Consider the following 16,187-nt stretch of genomic DNA (forward strand, 5'->3'; position numbering starts at 1 on the left):
TTGACTTAGCCCACAACACTCTCCAATTATTTTTACTTCTGCCTTCCTCCCTCCCTGTTGGATGAAGTAAGGGGGAGTCAGGTTTAGCCTAAACCGGCTCAGTTATGGTTGAGGTGCAACACACCCTCCATTTCTACTACCTGTATGACCCCTTCTCTTTTCCAGTGGTTATAATCAGTCTGACAGAGAGAGGTACCCCCAATGCTTGTGGTTTTTAGTATAATAATAGCAACCAGTGGGCTCTAGATGGACAAACGTTATCAGTTTATTATTTTATTTAGTACCCCTACACATAGCTCATTCTAAAATGTCCAAACTCTAACACTCAGTAGTTTATTCTAAACTCCCCAACAACCCCGCACCATTCCAAACACTTTGTGAGGTGCCTTGAGACAAAATGTGTTGTGAATTGGTGCTATATAAATAAACTGAATTGAATTGAACTGAACTGAATTCTTGTCCTGTTACTAAGAATAAACAGAAAACATTTATAGATCAAAAAAAGAGAAAATAATCAACCACCGCACAATTTGGAAATTGTATGCCTTTCTTTTAATACAACAAACATGTAAAATCCTTTTTATTTTAATTCAAAGATCAGGTTTCTACAAAGATCTTTGCAATTATTATTGAGCAAGTAAATAAAATCTACAAAACAGCAATTTTAATTTAAAAAAATATATATCTTGTGTTCAACTTGATTCCCGAATGGGAAAAAGTTTGGACACCACTGGTTTAGAGTGTAAATGTTAAGGATTTGGAGGTACTGGATTGTGTCAAATTAGTGTTTAAATCAAAATAAAACTATGTGTGTTTATTGCATCATGTGTCTGTGTAAGCTGGTTTGTGTCTGCAAACCATTCATCCACCATATGGAAATGTCACCAAGTAATCATAAACAATTATCCTCCCCAGCTTTCAGAGCACAAGAATAGGTCAAATTTACATAAAAAGACACAAAGGCTCATCTGGGTGAATGCAAGAATAGATTCCCTGCAGCTCTGCACATATTTAGACCCCAGATTACATCATTAGGTATTTACAAGATCTGTTTTTGTGTCTTCAAATTAAAGTGTCCATGGTAAGCTAGCCTGTATTCTAACTTCGAACATCAGGGATTTTTTTGATGCACTGTTTTGGAAATTGAAGGTCACAACAAGAATGCGTAATGATCTTTTCTTCCATCGCACAAGCACGTTTAAAAGCAGCTGCAGATCAATTCAGAGTAGGTCTTTCCACCGAGCAGTAAATCAAAGAGCGCTACATGGAGGAGTTGGGAGCGGCTAATGGATGTTGTGGCAAACGTTCAGTCAGTGCAGAATGAATTCACCGACAAGTGAGAGAAGATGGAGGAGGTGGAGGAAGCGGCTGATGGGGGAGTGGCAGAGTAAGAGGGGGTGGATAGAGTTCAGAAGGGTAATGGGGCAGCTATGATCAGCAACTGACAGATAAATGGCATTCTGTTGCTTAGGAAATGAGCAGCAAAGCCTGAGAGAATTCATTATGCCCTGCAGGGAGAGAAATCCAAATGTTAACACATTTTGCCCCTTTTATACAAACACTCTACATATACAGGTCTTTCTCAAAATATTAGCATATTGTCAGTCAGTCAGTCATTTTCTACTGCTTATTCCATAGTGGGTCATGGGGGAGCTGGTGCCTATCTCCAGCAGTCTATGGGTGAGAGGCAGGGTACACCCTGGACAAGTCACCAGTCCATCGGAGGGCAACACACAAACAACCATGCACACACTCATTCATACACCTAAGGGCAATTTAGAGTGACCAATTAACCTAACAGGCATGTCTTTGGACTGTGGGAGGAAGCCGGAGTACCCAGTGAGAACCCATGCATGCACGGGGAGAACATGCAAACTCCATGCAGAAAGACCCCTGGTTGGGAATTGAACCCAGGACCTTCTTGCTGCAAGGCAACAGTGCTACCAACTGCACCACCGTGCAGCCCTATTAGCATATTGTGATAAAGTTCATTATTTTCCATAATGTCATGATGAAAATTTAACATTCATATATTTTAGATTCATTGCACACTAACTGAAATATTTCAGGTCTTTTATTGTCTTAATACGGATGATTGTGGCATACAGCTCATGAAAACCCAAAATTCCTATCTCACAAAATTAGCATATTTCATCCGACCAATAAAAGAAAAGTGTTTTTAATACAAAAAACGTCAACCTTCAAATAATCATGTACAGTTATGCACTCAATACTTGGTTGGGAATCCTTTTGCAGAATGACTGCTTCAATGCGGCGTGGCATGGAGGCAATCAGCCTGTGGCACTGCTGAAGTCTTATGGAGGCCCAGGATGCTTCGATAGCGGCCTTTAGCTCATCCAGAGTGTTGGGTCTTGAGTCTCTCAACGTTCTCTTCACAATATCCCACAGATTCTCTATGGGGTTCAGGTCAGGAGAGTTGGCAGGCCATTTGAGCACAGTGATACCATGGTCAGTAAACCATTTACCAGTGGTTTTGGCACTGTGAGCAGGTGCCAGGTCGTGCTGAAAAATGAAATCTTTATCTCCATAAAGCTTTTCAGCAGATGGAAGCATGAAGTGCTCCAAAATCTCCTGATAGCTAGCTGCATTGACCCTGCCCTTGATAAAACACAGTGGACCAACACCAGCAGCTGACACGGCACCCCAGACCATCACTGACTGTGGGTACTTGACACTGGACTTCTGGCATTTTGGCATTTCCTTCTCCCCAGTCTTCCTCCAGACTCTGGCACCTTGATTTCCGAATGACATGCAGAATTTGCTTTCATCCGAAAAAAGTACTTTGGACCACTGAGCAACAGTCCAGTGCTGCTTCTCTGTAGCCCAGATCAGGTGCTTCTGCCGCTGTTTCTGGTTCAAAAGTGGCTTGTCCTGGGGAATGCGGCACCTGTAGCCCATTTCCTGCACACGCCTGTGCACAGTGGCTCTGGATGTTTCTACTCCAGACTCAGTCCACTGCTTCCGCAGGTCCCCCAAGGTCTGGAATCGGCCCTTCTCCACAATCTTCCTCAGGGTCCGGTCACCTCTTCTCGTTGTGCAGCGTTTTCTGCCACACTTTTTCCTTCCCACAGACTTCCCACTGAGGTGCCTTGATACAGCACTCTGGGAACAGCCTATTCGTTCAGAAATGTCTTTCTGTGTCTTACCCTCTTGCTTGAGGGTGTTAATAGTTAATAGTCTTACCCATGATTGGGGTTTTGAGTGATGAACCAGGCTGGGAGTTTTAAAGGCCTCAGGAATCTTTTGCAGGTGTTTAGAGTTAACTCGTTGATTCAGATGATTAGGTTCATAGCTCGTTTAGAGACCCTTTTAATGATATGCTAATTTTGTGAGATAGGAATTTTGGGTTTTCATGAGCTGTATGCCAAAATCATCCGTATTAAGACAATAAAAGACCTGAAATATTTCAGTTAATGTGCAATGAATCTAAAATATATGAATGTTAAATTTTCATCATGACATTATGGAAAATAATGAACTTCATCACAATATGCTAATATTTTGAGAAGGACCTGTAGTGTATATTTTAGAGCATACACTGTCTAAAATCTGTATGCTGTTTTTTAATTATTAAAATATTTGACTATAATATTATCAATGTCCAAAACATGACTGTTAGGTTTATTGGTCTTTCTAAATTGCCCTTAGGTGTGAATGAGTGTGTGCGTGGTTGTTTGTCCTGTATGTCTCTGTGTTGCCCTGCGATCGACTGGTGACCTGTCCAGGGTGTACCCCGCCTCTCGCACGTGGACAGCTGGAGATAGGCACCAGCTCCCCTGTGACCCACTATGAAAGATAGAAGAAGAATGAATGAATGAATGAATTACCAATAACCCGATTTCTGACATTTCTTGCATCAAGCAACATTTATATTTGATTATATCAAAGCCTGTTGATCAGTTCAGCTGTCTCATTTCACTAGATGGCACTAAAATCAAGAGATAGAGTTAGTTAAACACAATATACTGTCATACAGGCTGAAAAGGAATTTCTTGCATTGCCTTGCAAATTTATTTGCATCACATTATACTTGCACTTTATGATGGTACATCCAAAAAATACTTTATTTTTTTGACATTTATTTAATGATTTTTTTTTTTGCTGCAATTAAAACTAGGTCTTTTGGGGTTGCACATTCCTCTTTGCTAAATAGCTCAAGCTCAATTAGATTGAACAGAGGACATTTCTTGTAAACATGAGTTTTCATGTCAGAGATTCTCAACTAGAACTGCTGTGTTCCTTGGTCTTTATGACACTGTTTGCTGTTCTTTAACAAACCTCTGAGGCCTTCACAAACCAGCTGGAGTTATACTGAGATTAAATTACACTCACAGATAGACTCTATTTACAAATTAGGTCAATTCTTAAGGTTTTTGGTTATACTGGATTATACCAGATTAAAAGGGGGTAATGTCTCACACATACGCGTTCCCATTTTTTCTTTTTGTTGGTAAAGAACCATGTATCGTTTTACTTCAGCTTCACAATATGTATTATTTTGTGTTGGTCTGTCACATAAAATCCTGATAAAATGTATTAAAGTTGTGCTGTGTAAAAAGGGGTCTCAATACTTTTGGCATTGCTTAGGCAGTTGTAGAAATCAGTGAAACATCTGTGTTCAAAGAAACATTACCCCATTGCCAAAGGGTGTTTTTAACGCAGCAGACTTCCATCTTTCCTGACACCATTGCTGTGTGACAATGCAACAGATGGCAGCCTGCTCTCTGCACATTACTGTGACAATATGACTGTAATGGAAGTCGAAGTGCCACAAGCAAGCTACACAAAGATAGAGCCCAACTGTCATGGTCCATAAGGCCTTCGTAGGGACACTTCAGACTGAGGAGACAAGGCAGATGTAATCATCCATATGCTTAAAGTTATTTTCTCTTTTTTGTTGGAGTTCTATTATGTTCATGTAAGCATATTTAGGAAGTTTGTGGACCCTAGAAGTAAATTTTTGCAATAATAATTTTTAAATATCTTGTGTTGGAAAGCATTCAAATTATTCCTAGAAGGCAATGAGACTTATCAGCGCTCATGTGAAAAAAAGCAAATTAAATGAAGAGCTTAACATGATTCATTTAGCTTTACTACAATACTTGAACAATAGATTTTTCTTCATACATGAAGAAAAATGTTGTTGCCCCTGCTGCTCATTGAAGTAATCCTTTTTTTCTCCTGAAAAGTCAATCAGTTTAAAGCAAGTTTCAGGATACAATAGAGCAGACAAATTAAAATCTGAAAGAAGACGATACGTTGTTTATTTAACAAAGATCTGCTCAAACAGAATGAGCAGAATTGTTCATACCTCTAAAGAGATTATTGATCCTTACATTACAGCCTAGTGTCAAACTAAAGTTTGAAACGTTATTAGTATCTCAGGTGTCTTCAAGTCTGTTTGAAGAGAGCAAAATATGCTGCTGTGCAGTTTGCTATCATTGTGTGTACCACTATCAACATGGACCAGAGTAAGCAAAAGCAAAAACTGTCTGGGGAGCTCTGAAATACTATACACCAACGGTGCAACTGAAAAAACACAAAGAGATGCGGATCATGACATCGAGTTAAAAGCCGGAAAAAATAGCTGGCATTGGCATTTTAGAGAGTTTGACAAGGCAAAGATTTGCAGGCTTGACAACCGGCTGAGAGCATCACCAGAACTCTAGCTCTTGTGGGTTTTTCATGGTCTTCAGTGGTCAGTATCTATCAACTGTGATTCAAGAAGAAACAGTGGTGAACCTGCAATAAAATCATGGGCAACCAAGGCTCAATGAAGCACATGGGAAGCATGGCTGGCCCATGTGGTCTGATTCAGTGGCCAAGCTATTGTAGCTGGCACAGCAGATTTTTTTGGTTCTGATAGAAAGTTGTTAGAATATACAGCACATTGCACTTTGTTGCTTGCAGGGCTGAATAGCTGCTGACCAGTGAGGGTGCCTATCCTGACCCTTAGCTTCACGAAAGGTGCCAAGTTTAGCTTCCTCTTGGTAATTATGCTACCCCACTCAGTATCCCTGCTTACTTACTGCCTCAGCTGCTCCACATTTTCCCCTGAGGGAGGAGTGAAAAATGACACTAAATAATTCAGTTCAGTTCAATAAAAAAATTATTTATTAATCCTAAAGGGAAATTAATTGTTGTTGTAGCTCGTATTATACAGGTTTCTTCAAAGAGTCGTTGTAGATGCTGATGGCTGCGGGCAGAAAGGATCTCCTGTAGCGGTCTGATTTTAAAGCAAAACGACAGCCCTATAAAGAGGATGTTCAAGGTTCTTCATAATGTTTTTCATTTTATGAAGAATCCTTCTTTGCACAATGATATTCAGAGGTTCTACAGAAGTCCCCAAGACACAGCCAGCCTTTTTTATTAGCTTGTTGAGCCTTTTTAAACTCAATAGTTCCCATTGTTCTTCACTGAATCCTTCTGTTTCCATGCCTGTTATATTCCTATTTTTCTTCCCATGCTTTACGTCCTGTTCTCCTTGTGTTGTTTTGTAAGTTTTTCCATTGTATTATTAAAATATTGCTATGCTCATCCCACTTTCCTGTCTGTGCTTTTGTCCTTCACCCAACACACACCACATGACAGTGAGAAAAAGACAAGCTGACGGAGGCACTGTGATGCTTTGGGCAATGTTCCTTGGGTCCTGACATCCATGTGGATGTCAGGTTCACATAGTACAACCATGTCCAAGATCAGATGGATGATACAGGTGGTAGAAAAAAAGCCAAAACAACTGAAGTTGTTCACCAAGGTCAAAGTATTTAACGTAGTGATTGCAGCTCTTGTCACATTTTCAGTCATAATTGCCTCCAATGAAGAAGACATGGGTCCACTAGCAGATAATGACCAAAAACATACAGCAAAAAGCACTCAAGAATGGCTGGGAAAACAAAGCAATAAACATTGGGCTATTCCAAAATGGGCCTTCATTAGCACTTATCTCAATCTGATGGAATATACAGTCACATTCAATAAACTAGAATATTAACAAAATGTAATTTATTTCAGAAACTCAGTTTACTAAGTGAAACACATTATATTGATTAATTAAACACAGACTGATGTTTTAAACTTTTAATACAGAAGTGTGGGCTCAATCAAAATTACGTTTACATTTTTAATGAATAAGATTGTAAATGGCAAGATCTAAAAATGACACTGAGACAGTTTGCTCAGGATGAGTGGACCCAACTACCTGTTGGCAAATGATCTGCAATACAGAGATCGCTTTTTGGATGTGATTATGGCAAAAGATGTTGCTATAAACATTCAGTTAAGGGTACCATTTTTTTATCCATATGATTCAGCTGAATTAATAATCAAAAGCATAGAAATGGAACAATCAGGAATGCCAATAAGCAGTTCTGTGTCAAGCTATTTCAAAGATAGTTGGATTTCTTTTTTTTTTATCATGGAAGGGTTCCAACAAATTGTCTTCATGCCTGCGTTGTTACTCTTTTCAAAACTCACAAGCACTGTACTATAGACTTTCTCTCCACCATTTCTGGGTTCATGACTTTTCATTGACAAAAACACTATATTTTTGTTGTGAATCTGCTTTTGCCATAGCTGTCATATTTTCTTCTCCTCTAGCTATTTCCATAGAAACAGTTTCTGTAATATGTATAAAAAGAGCAAACTCACATGTTTTACAGAATTGACCATTTATGGCTACATTACTACTTAACATGCACAGACTGATTAAAGGTGTTCACTTCATTCAAGAAAGTAGGAGTTTGAACACTTAAAGCAGATTATTTATTTATGTATCATATTTCCTGTAGTCTGAAAGTCAAACCAACAGTGTAGGGAATAAAAACTTAAATTGCTGAAATGAAATAATCTGTTAGTACAAATCTGGCTCTAAAATACAAAACATTTGAGATATTTAAAAAACAAAATGAAAAAATACCTACAGGAGTATAATAGAAACCATTAAAACCAGTTTAAATAAGAATATCAGCCTATGAATTATGATGTTATGTGCATCAGAAAAGGAAAAAAACAAATATACATGCAAATTTCAGTCCAGTTAGTTAATTACAATTTACAATTTGCACTGAAATAAAAAAACAAAACAGTTGCAGCTGTATATATATATATTCTCTACAAGTCTATAGTAGTCTGTATTTATTACAGGCCAATAAACAAATGAAACCACATCATGCACAGTATTGCCACTCATATTCTGCTTGTCCCTGTACAATCAATTTGTATTTAAATGTATTTACAAAGTCATCAAATATTCATCAACTAAGTGTTTTAAAAATAAAACTTGATGCAAGTTAAGAAAAGGAAAATCTTGATCCCATCCAAGTGTAGTTAGTACATTTGAACAACGTTTGCCGTAATGAAATTGAATGCCAGGCGTCCACAAATACTCACACACACGCATTCACCCTCAGATCCACATACATTCAAATATGGCAGAAATACAATCAATAGCATCTCTGATGCACCAAAAGTAGCTTTAACAATGTTTTGATCTGATCCGAATTAAGAAAAACGTTCTGCATTTCAAAACAGTATTAGGTGTGAATTTATGAAGTTTTCCCTCACGCAAGTGACAAGTGTGCTATCTATTCTTGGATACAACTTGTACAAGTATGGTCATTGTCTTCACTCTAATGATTAAACTCCAACTGAATATCCTTCAAAACTGAGTCAGTTTTAGAAAGGCACTACCTGCTGAAGGAATCCTGCAAGCTGCCGAACCGATAGCATTTACTTCTGACCTTCAGATCGAGCAGAGAGAAAAAATGCAGGGGAAAAAATTACAAAATAAAAGGAAGATGTATTTTAGCTTCTACTTTTCCAGGTGCAGATTAACATAGAGGTGACAAAGGATGACCTGTCAGCAGAGCAATGTGTAGGCTTCAACTTGCAAATCTACGCATCCCGCTCTAATTATTTCACATTTTTTCTTGTTACAACCACGGATTTATATTTTATTAGGATCTTAATTGATAGACCAACATAATAGCAGTGCATAATTGTTGAGTTAAAGGAAAAGGCTTAAAAGTGTGGCATGCATTTGTTCTCAGCTCTCAAGTACAACTTTTACACGTCACCAAATCTGTAAGTCTCCACCTGTGTTGAATTTAATTTCTGTAGAAATCCAGCTGTTTACATGTTTGTTTGAAAATATTAATGAACAAACATCATCGTGCAAAACATGGAACACAGGAGAGAGGTCAGGGATATAGTTATGGAGAGGTTTGATGAAGAGTTAGGTCCTAATACAATATCCAAAGCTTTCAACATCTAATGGAGCACTGTTCAGTACATCATAAAAATGTGTTTAGCATCATCGGAAAAATGTGTTTAGCACACTACACGTTTCCATCTTCACATTGCATCTACCTACACTGGAATGGCAAGGCAACCATTAATCAGAGAATGAGCCAAGAGGGGCATAGTAACTCCGGAGAAATCACAGAGATCCATAGCTCTGGTGGGAGAAACACAAAACTATTTAGTAGTCCTGCACTCCACACATTTTGGAAGACTACCAAAAGGAAAGTCGTTGTTGTTGTCTCCATTGTTGTTTAGCATTCAACAATTATTAAAATATGGTATGGAGATGGATCTAAATACAAAACAATCCTGGGGGACAAAACAATTGTGAATGACAATGTCTATAAATATCCCATTAGAGCTAAAATGGATTTGTTTAAATCAAAGACCATTCATGTGCTAGAGTGGCCCTGTCAAAGTCCAGACCTAAATCCAGAGAAATTGTGGCATTGCTTACAAAATAGCTTTTGTTACAGCCTCTGTTGGTGTGTCACATAAAATCCCAATAAAGTACTGTGTAGTATGAGGTTGTAATGGGAGAAAATTTAAAATTATTTGAGGGGTGTGAACACTTTTGCAGGAGTGTACTCTCAAAGCTCAGTTATTGTTATGATTTGGGGTTGTTTGGTTTTTGCTTTCTGGGTTTTTCTTATATTTCTCTCACAGTTTTTGAATCATGCTTCTGTTTATTATTTTTCTGGTCATGTTTTAGTCTTGTTCATGTTTTGTCAAGTTTGGTTTTTTGTTCTGGCCTTGCTTTAGTTTTTATTTGTATTCAAGAGTCTCTGTTCTCGCTCCAGCCACGTTCTGTTCTGTCTGTTAATTATCTTTATCCGGTTCACCTGCTCCAAACTAATCTGTCTCCTAGCTTCACCTGGTTTACTCTCCATATATTCACTCCTGTTCAGTTGTTTTTCACGGAAACATTATTCAGATAATGCCCTTGTCCTGTAGTCTCGCCAGCCTGGCCAAGTCTGTTTTTTGCCTGTTCTGCCTGCCCGTTCGTTGTTTTGTTCCTGCCTCTTCTCAGAGTAAATTTTTGTTAATTACATTTTTACTTACCGACAAGCTGCTTTCTAGTCTGCATTCTGGGGTCCTATATCTCGCAAGCCATAACAGTAATATAGGCTAGCAGGTGTACATGATCCTGCCAGTTGGTTTGTAAATGCCTTTAGAAACTGGATTAATATAGCACATTCATTATATCAGTGCATTACATAATGACAATTTCCTGTTCTCTGTTGGATATATACATGTTAGCTAGAACACTGTTTTAGAGTAGCAAAAATATAACCAACATAAAATATGTATTTCAGGAAAGCACTGCACTGTTCCTGTGAGGCTTTTTAAAAGATGCAACATGAGTTAATGTCAAAGTATTAATAATATATGTCTTAATGTAAAAACATGTACGGTACACTCAAATCAATATCATTCTATTCAGCTATTAAGTCCAACTTCTTCATGAAGATTTCCAAGTGAAAGCATCATCAGTCTTTCTATGTTTCTTGTGCCATATGTGGATGTCTCTGAAATGCGTAATTATAAAGCCATGCAGCGTTGCGAGACCCCCTCTTCTCTCCCCCCTGCTAAAAGGAGATGTTGCCATTGCAGGGATGCAGCGATTACACCATACTGGTCTGTTAGGACTGACCACCTACACAAAAGAGTTCAAAGAGTTCATGGCGTTAATCGGAGATGGGGCCCCTGAGCTCTCATGGGCCTCAGCAATGTCCCTGCTGGAACTCTTTCCACTATATTGGCCAATGAAGGAGCCGTCCTCGTTGAACTGCCCATCTCCTCCTTCCCCGTAGTCAACTAAACTGTCATCACTGTCATCTCTCTTAACCGTCCCGTTAGACGGCGTCCGGCTCCCTTTTAGTGGTTTATGGTCCTCATTGTCACTGAAGGAGAAAATAACACGCAGATGTTACAGGTGAGATGAGGTGGCAGATGTAAGAAGATTAGTGATTACTTTTTTTAGATGGAGCATGGAACAATCAATTATACCTCAGACTGAAAATTTAATAAGTAAAAAAAAAAAAGCAGCAAATTGGAATGACATTTAAATTTGATTTGCTCCATGTCTAAAAAAACAGAAGATATGATTGATTGGTTTCCATCAGGCACAGGGAATAAAGCTCGAGCCATCATACTCTGTCTAAATTCCCCTTGGAACCAAACATGAGGTGGTGAATGTGCTGTGGGACAAAAGCATTCCCCATCCCAAGACAGAGGGTTTGATGACAAACAAGAAGCTCCGGCGCAATGAAGTGAATAAAACTTGAAAAGCAAAGATCTCAGACGCACATCCTGCAAAGCAAGCATGAGAATACCCCCAACCTGGCACAATGCATAAAACATCTGCAAAGAAAGTTTTCTTTGGATATAAGAAACATTCCATGGTTACATGAGCTGAACGTCAATGAGATGCAATCATAAAGCCATCATAATGCTGCGATGTTATCCGAATTTAACACAGGAGATCACAATCAGTAAGCATAAAAAAGTTATGGAGTTTCACAGTAAGGCCATTTTCATGAAGAAAATGTGCTACAGTTAGCATGATCAAGGCTTTATGAGCAAAGATTAAAATTAATGATAGCAAGTGCTTTTCTCCACAGTGACTTCCACAGAGCTCAAACAACCCCCACATAGATAGTTATTGTTCTTACCTTCACTGAGACCCACACCCCTGGGATCAGATGAGGACATCTCAATGAAATCCCACACAGTCATTCCTAGACATTATTTCACTACTCCACGCACACACTTGGGAGACTTTTATATTTTTATATTATTTACAAACCAAATGATGCCTTAGACAGAACGTAAAGTTGTTCTACAGTCAAACAAGAAGAGCTCAGGTATGTTAGGTTATGCCTTTTATTGACATAGTGTAAGGTTCCTGCTGAATAAAATAAAACAGGATGAAAAGAAAGAATTCTCTAACAAAGGCACTATGTTATTTGTATACTTTGTGGTGTGGTTTGTCTAATAAATCTTTCTTTTAGTCAGCATCAATTGTTATATTCTTCATTCTCCATAAATACAGTAGACTGTTGGCATTTTAAACAATAAAAAGTTCAAAACCATTATGTACTGGTGGAACTAAAAAGCCAAACACCTTAAGTGCTTGAATATCATACTTCTTAGTAAAATTCTCGAAAGTATAAAACATAAATCACTTTCAACCTGTTTTTATTAAAGCAGATAAGTAATTATAAATGCCCTTTTATGCTAAAAAGTAATTGGAACCATGTCGCTCTAGAACAGCGTGCCGTATATTCTATTCACTGCTGCTATATTTCAAACAACACAGTTGTAGACATAAACCAGTGCACATCACAGTAACAGTACTGGTCCGAATTGGACTAAACATTTTGTCTACCAGAATGCAGTTATTTAACTCTCGAATTACAGACATTCATGACTCTCCAATGGATTATTTTTAAATTGCTGGGGAGGGTGCTAGGGTGTTATGTCTCTAAGCTACTGCTATCTGACAGCATTTCACCTGACTTCTCTCTCCTAACTGGGCAAATCAACATACAAGTCTCTGCCGTGTGAACTCACATTAAAGTTAAGACTTTTTAACTATCTCTACATTCTTCCCGGGTGGCAATCCTGGGACTGGTGACTGAGTTTGGTTCCATATGAAGCATTGCTCACTGGCAACTTCCAGCTGTGTTCTCGGCTGCCTTTTGCTCGGTTTCCTGATTGTACACTTTTATTTTTACTTATTTCTGAACTTCAGATAAGGAGATTAATATAAGCATTGTAAGCTACAAGCCTAAGCACAACTGAATAGGAAAACTAGTGAAAATGATCATGTATGCATATTATACAGCCCTAAGCTGTATAATATGCCTCTTTTTTCTAATTATGATCCCCATTGTCAAGGTAATCTGATATAAGTGTCTAATCATAATATTAACAAAAATAAATTGAGCACATAAAACATTATATCCTCAAAATTTAATATACGAGCTTTTTCCAACTAGTTTAAGAAGATGTCTGTCCTTTTGAAGTAGAATAACATTGTCATGAGTTGTTTCGATAACTAAAAACGTCTTCATCAAGATAGAACAAAAACAATAAATAATATTGGGCTAAACTTAAATATTGCCTCCAGTACTGCTGGTTTTGATCTTTTTATGGAATTTATAAACATAAGAAATGTGGAGAATTTTAGGCTTAAAAAATTATCCAAACAATAAAAATGGCCATCAATCGGTCAATAGCACAAATAACCAGCTTTCTCAGTCTTCAGTCATGCTTTAAATTCCACATCAGATCCATATGCATCTATATAATATATATCTATTATATCTATATTTAAACAATAATTCCATTCAACACATTATTCCCTGGAGCAAAATGTTATGTACCCATGCATAAAAGCCATAGAACATATTTATATCTACATACAAAAAAGGAATATAATACAAAATATAAAATCAAGACTTTCTTATAAATCGACCTTTAAAAAAACAATATTCAAAAACGTTAGATGTACAGATTTAAAGTGCTTCTTTTTTGTCTTTTTATTCAGCATGCTATTGGAGAAGCAGCCCAGAAGGAGGATCTTAACAAGCATAGCTGAAAAACTGCCAGAGGTTAGGTTAAGTTAACACTATACTTACTGTATGCACAATGCTTGTGAATAGCTTATTAGTTGAGATGAGAGTGAATGTCTGTTTTTACTATTCACCTTTTAAACCAGTCAATTCTAAGCCTTTATAACAATACAATTCAAAATCCATTAAACCTGAAGATTCCTGGTCCTTAAGTGGCACCACAATGTGATGTCCAACAGACACACCAGTCCAACACGAGTAGCCTCCAAGACGTCCCAAACCCATAGAGAAAAAAAACACCTTGTGCTTTATCTTGGCATAAGCTCAATTGCTTGCATTCCTCTTGATGCTGTGATTGATATTGGTGGTTTTGGATGGTTTAATGTCAGCTGTAATGGTAGAGAAAAGGAAGGAAGTAAAGAGCTCCAGCCCAGCCCAGACAGAGCACATCTGGGACAAAGGTGGGCACAAGGCGAGGGGGCTGATGGATAGAAATGGACTCTGGGGGCGATCCAGTGGCAGGACCGCATTCTCTCACCTGTATTCCACAAAAGTACAGTCGTCGTCTTTCATTGGCTGGAACTCCGGGTCTGTGTGTGCATCCTCCTTCTCTTTGACTGGTGAGATAAACGAAGTGATTTAGACTGACTTTCCCAATATTTAAAATGAAGCATATATTTTTTTGGTAGGTTCTTTAGCCAAATGCTTCTTGCAAGATAAAAAAAAATGTGCCAATATGAAATATTTGCTCTATATAGAAGTTTTAAATCTTGCTAATAGAAAGGGAATCAACAAAATATACACCAACCAATATGCCCGCAGTAGTAGAAATATGTCACACACTGGGTTTGCACATTGGGTTTGTTGTTTGTGCTATGACTCACCAGGGTATTTCCCTCCTTTATTCCTCTGAATGAAGCAGATAATGAGAAGGATCAGGATGAGCAGGGCGATGGCGCACATGAGGCCAATGAACCATCCCTGAGTGGCGATGTCTACCTGTCTGCTCGTCACAGCTGGCCAGAGATGGAAAGATAATGTCATAATGGTAAAAGCAATATTTCGACACTCTTTCTCGGTGATGAGGAAAATCTCCCCCTGATGATGTGCTGAAATGGTCATACATTGCTTTGGCAGGTGCTATAGCCGTTAGTCGTTTCAGTTGTGAACCATGATCACGATTTTTACTGATAAAATTATAATGTTAGATTAGATGAGCAGGAAATCGTCTGGATTAATTTAAGAATAAGATGAAATAATTTTAGGTACAATGACATATATACACACACCGAGCAAGACACAAGTTTGTTCTGTGTGACATTAGGTTGGATATTATTACTCTATACAATAAACCTCTATATCAGAATATTGTTTTTTTCTTATCTGCATATCTACAGAATGAGACGGACATACAATGTGCAAAACTTAAAACCAAACACTCATGCAAACTGCTATACTTTGTGTCTCTACAAGCCTGTTATACTGTAATGAGCTACAGCAACTAGGGGTGTAACGATACATTGAGCTCACGAGATAAGACGATACACGATACTGGTTTCATGAGAACAAGAAGAAATATTAGCAATAATCTTTGGTAAAACTAAGAATATATATTTTTATACAGTCAGTCAGTCATTTTCTACCGCTTATTCCATAGTGGGTCACGGGGGAGCTGGTGCCTATCTCCAGCAGTCTATGGGCGAGAGGCAGGGTACACCCTGGACACTATTTTTATACAAAAGAACAAAAATTTCATAGATCACAAAGGATCCCTGTTCAGTGTAAAAGTCAAGATTCATCTGAACATTTTGAAATACGGACTCATCAAAAAAGTGAAATAGACCCTTTGCTTTGTGCTGATAGTAAGCTCACAAGCTGATACTGACTTTAGCATTGCTAGTGGCTAATAGTTAGCCAGTCACTGTTTTCTCAGTGTTTGAAAAATATTTGCAGCTACCCTTTTAGTCCCGCTATCACTGTTTCTTTTGTCTACCAGCTACAAAAAAAGGCTGTCAGATAAAGCCAGTAGTGAAGCCTTCTTTGATACTCTTTACTGATTTTTGTACAGAGCAACTCAAGACATACTTCCTCTCTTATTGCAAAACAAGTGTCAATTTGTTTTATCAATCTGGCAGATTTAGATTTAAAGTTACTCTCTCCCCACCAAAGAGTTTGTATCTGATAGGAAATTAGGCAGGCATCTCCCAAAGGATAGCAAGACGATGTACAAGGGTTAATATTTATTTACATTTGAACAAAACTGGCATTTCGAAAATGATGTAC

At 38.0% G+C, this 16,187-nt stretch overlaps 1 protein-coding gene across 22 annotated transcripts in view; it reads right to left on the reverse strand.

Annotated features, from left to right (window-relative positions):
• Nucleotides 1-10,695: 10,695 nt before the first annotated feature.
• The window catches only part of LOC124882776 (neuronal cell adhesion molecule-like), a 114,784-nt gene continuing 109,292 nt past the window's right edge, over nt 10,696-16,187 (reverse strand). For 21 of the 22 annotated variants that reach the window (XM_047389479.1, XM_047389488.1, XM_047389496.1 and 18 more), the window contains 3 exons: nt 14,789-14,920; nt 14,443-14,521; nt 10,696-11,228 (listed from right to left, as the gene is read on the reverse strand). In XM_047389479.1, coding sequence (XP_047245435.1) covers nt 10,982-11,228; nt 14,443-14,521; nt 14,789-14,920 — 458 coding nt within the window. In that variant the 3' untranslated portion in view covers nt 10,696-10,981. Of the gene's footprint in view, nt 11,229-12,196; nt 14,294-14,442; nt 14,522-14,788; nt 14,921-16,187 lie in introns of those variants that run through there. The other variant, XM_047389425.1, reaches the window with a different exon arrangement.

The sequence above is a fragment of the Girardinichthys multiradiatus genome, chromosome 2 (assembly GCF_021462225.1).
Source record: "Girardinichthys multiradiatus isolate DD_20200921_A chromosome 2, DD_fGirMul_XY1, whole genome shotgun sequence".
NCBI lineage: Eukaryota > Metazoa > Chordata > Actinopteri > Cyprinodontiformes > Goodeidae > Girardinichthys > Girardinichthys multiradiatus.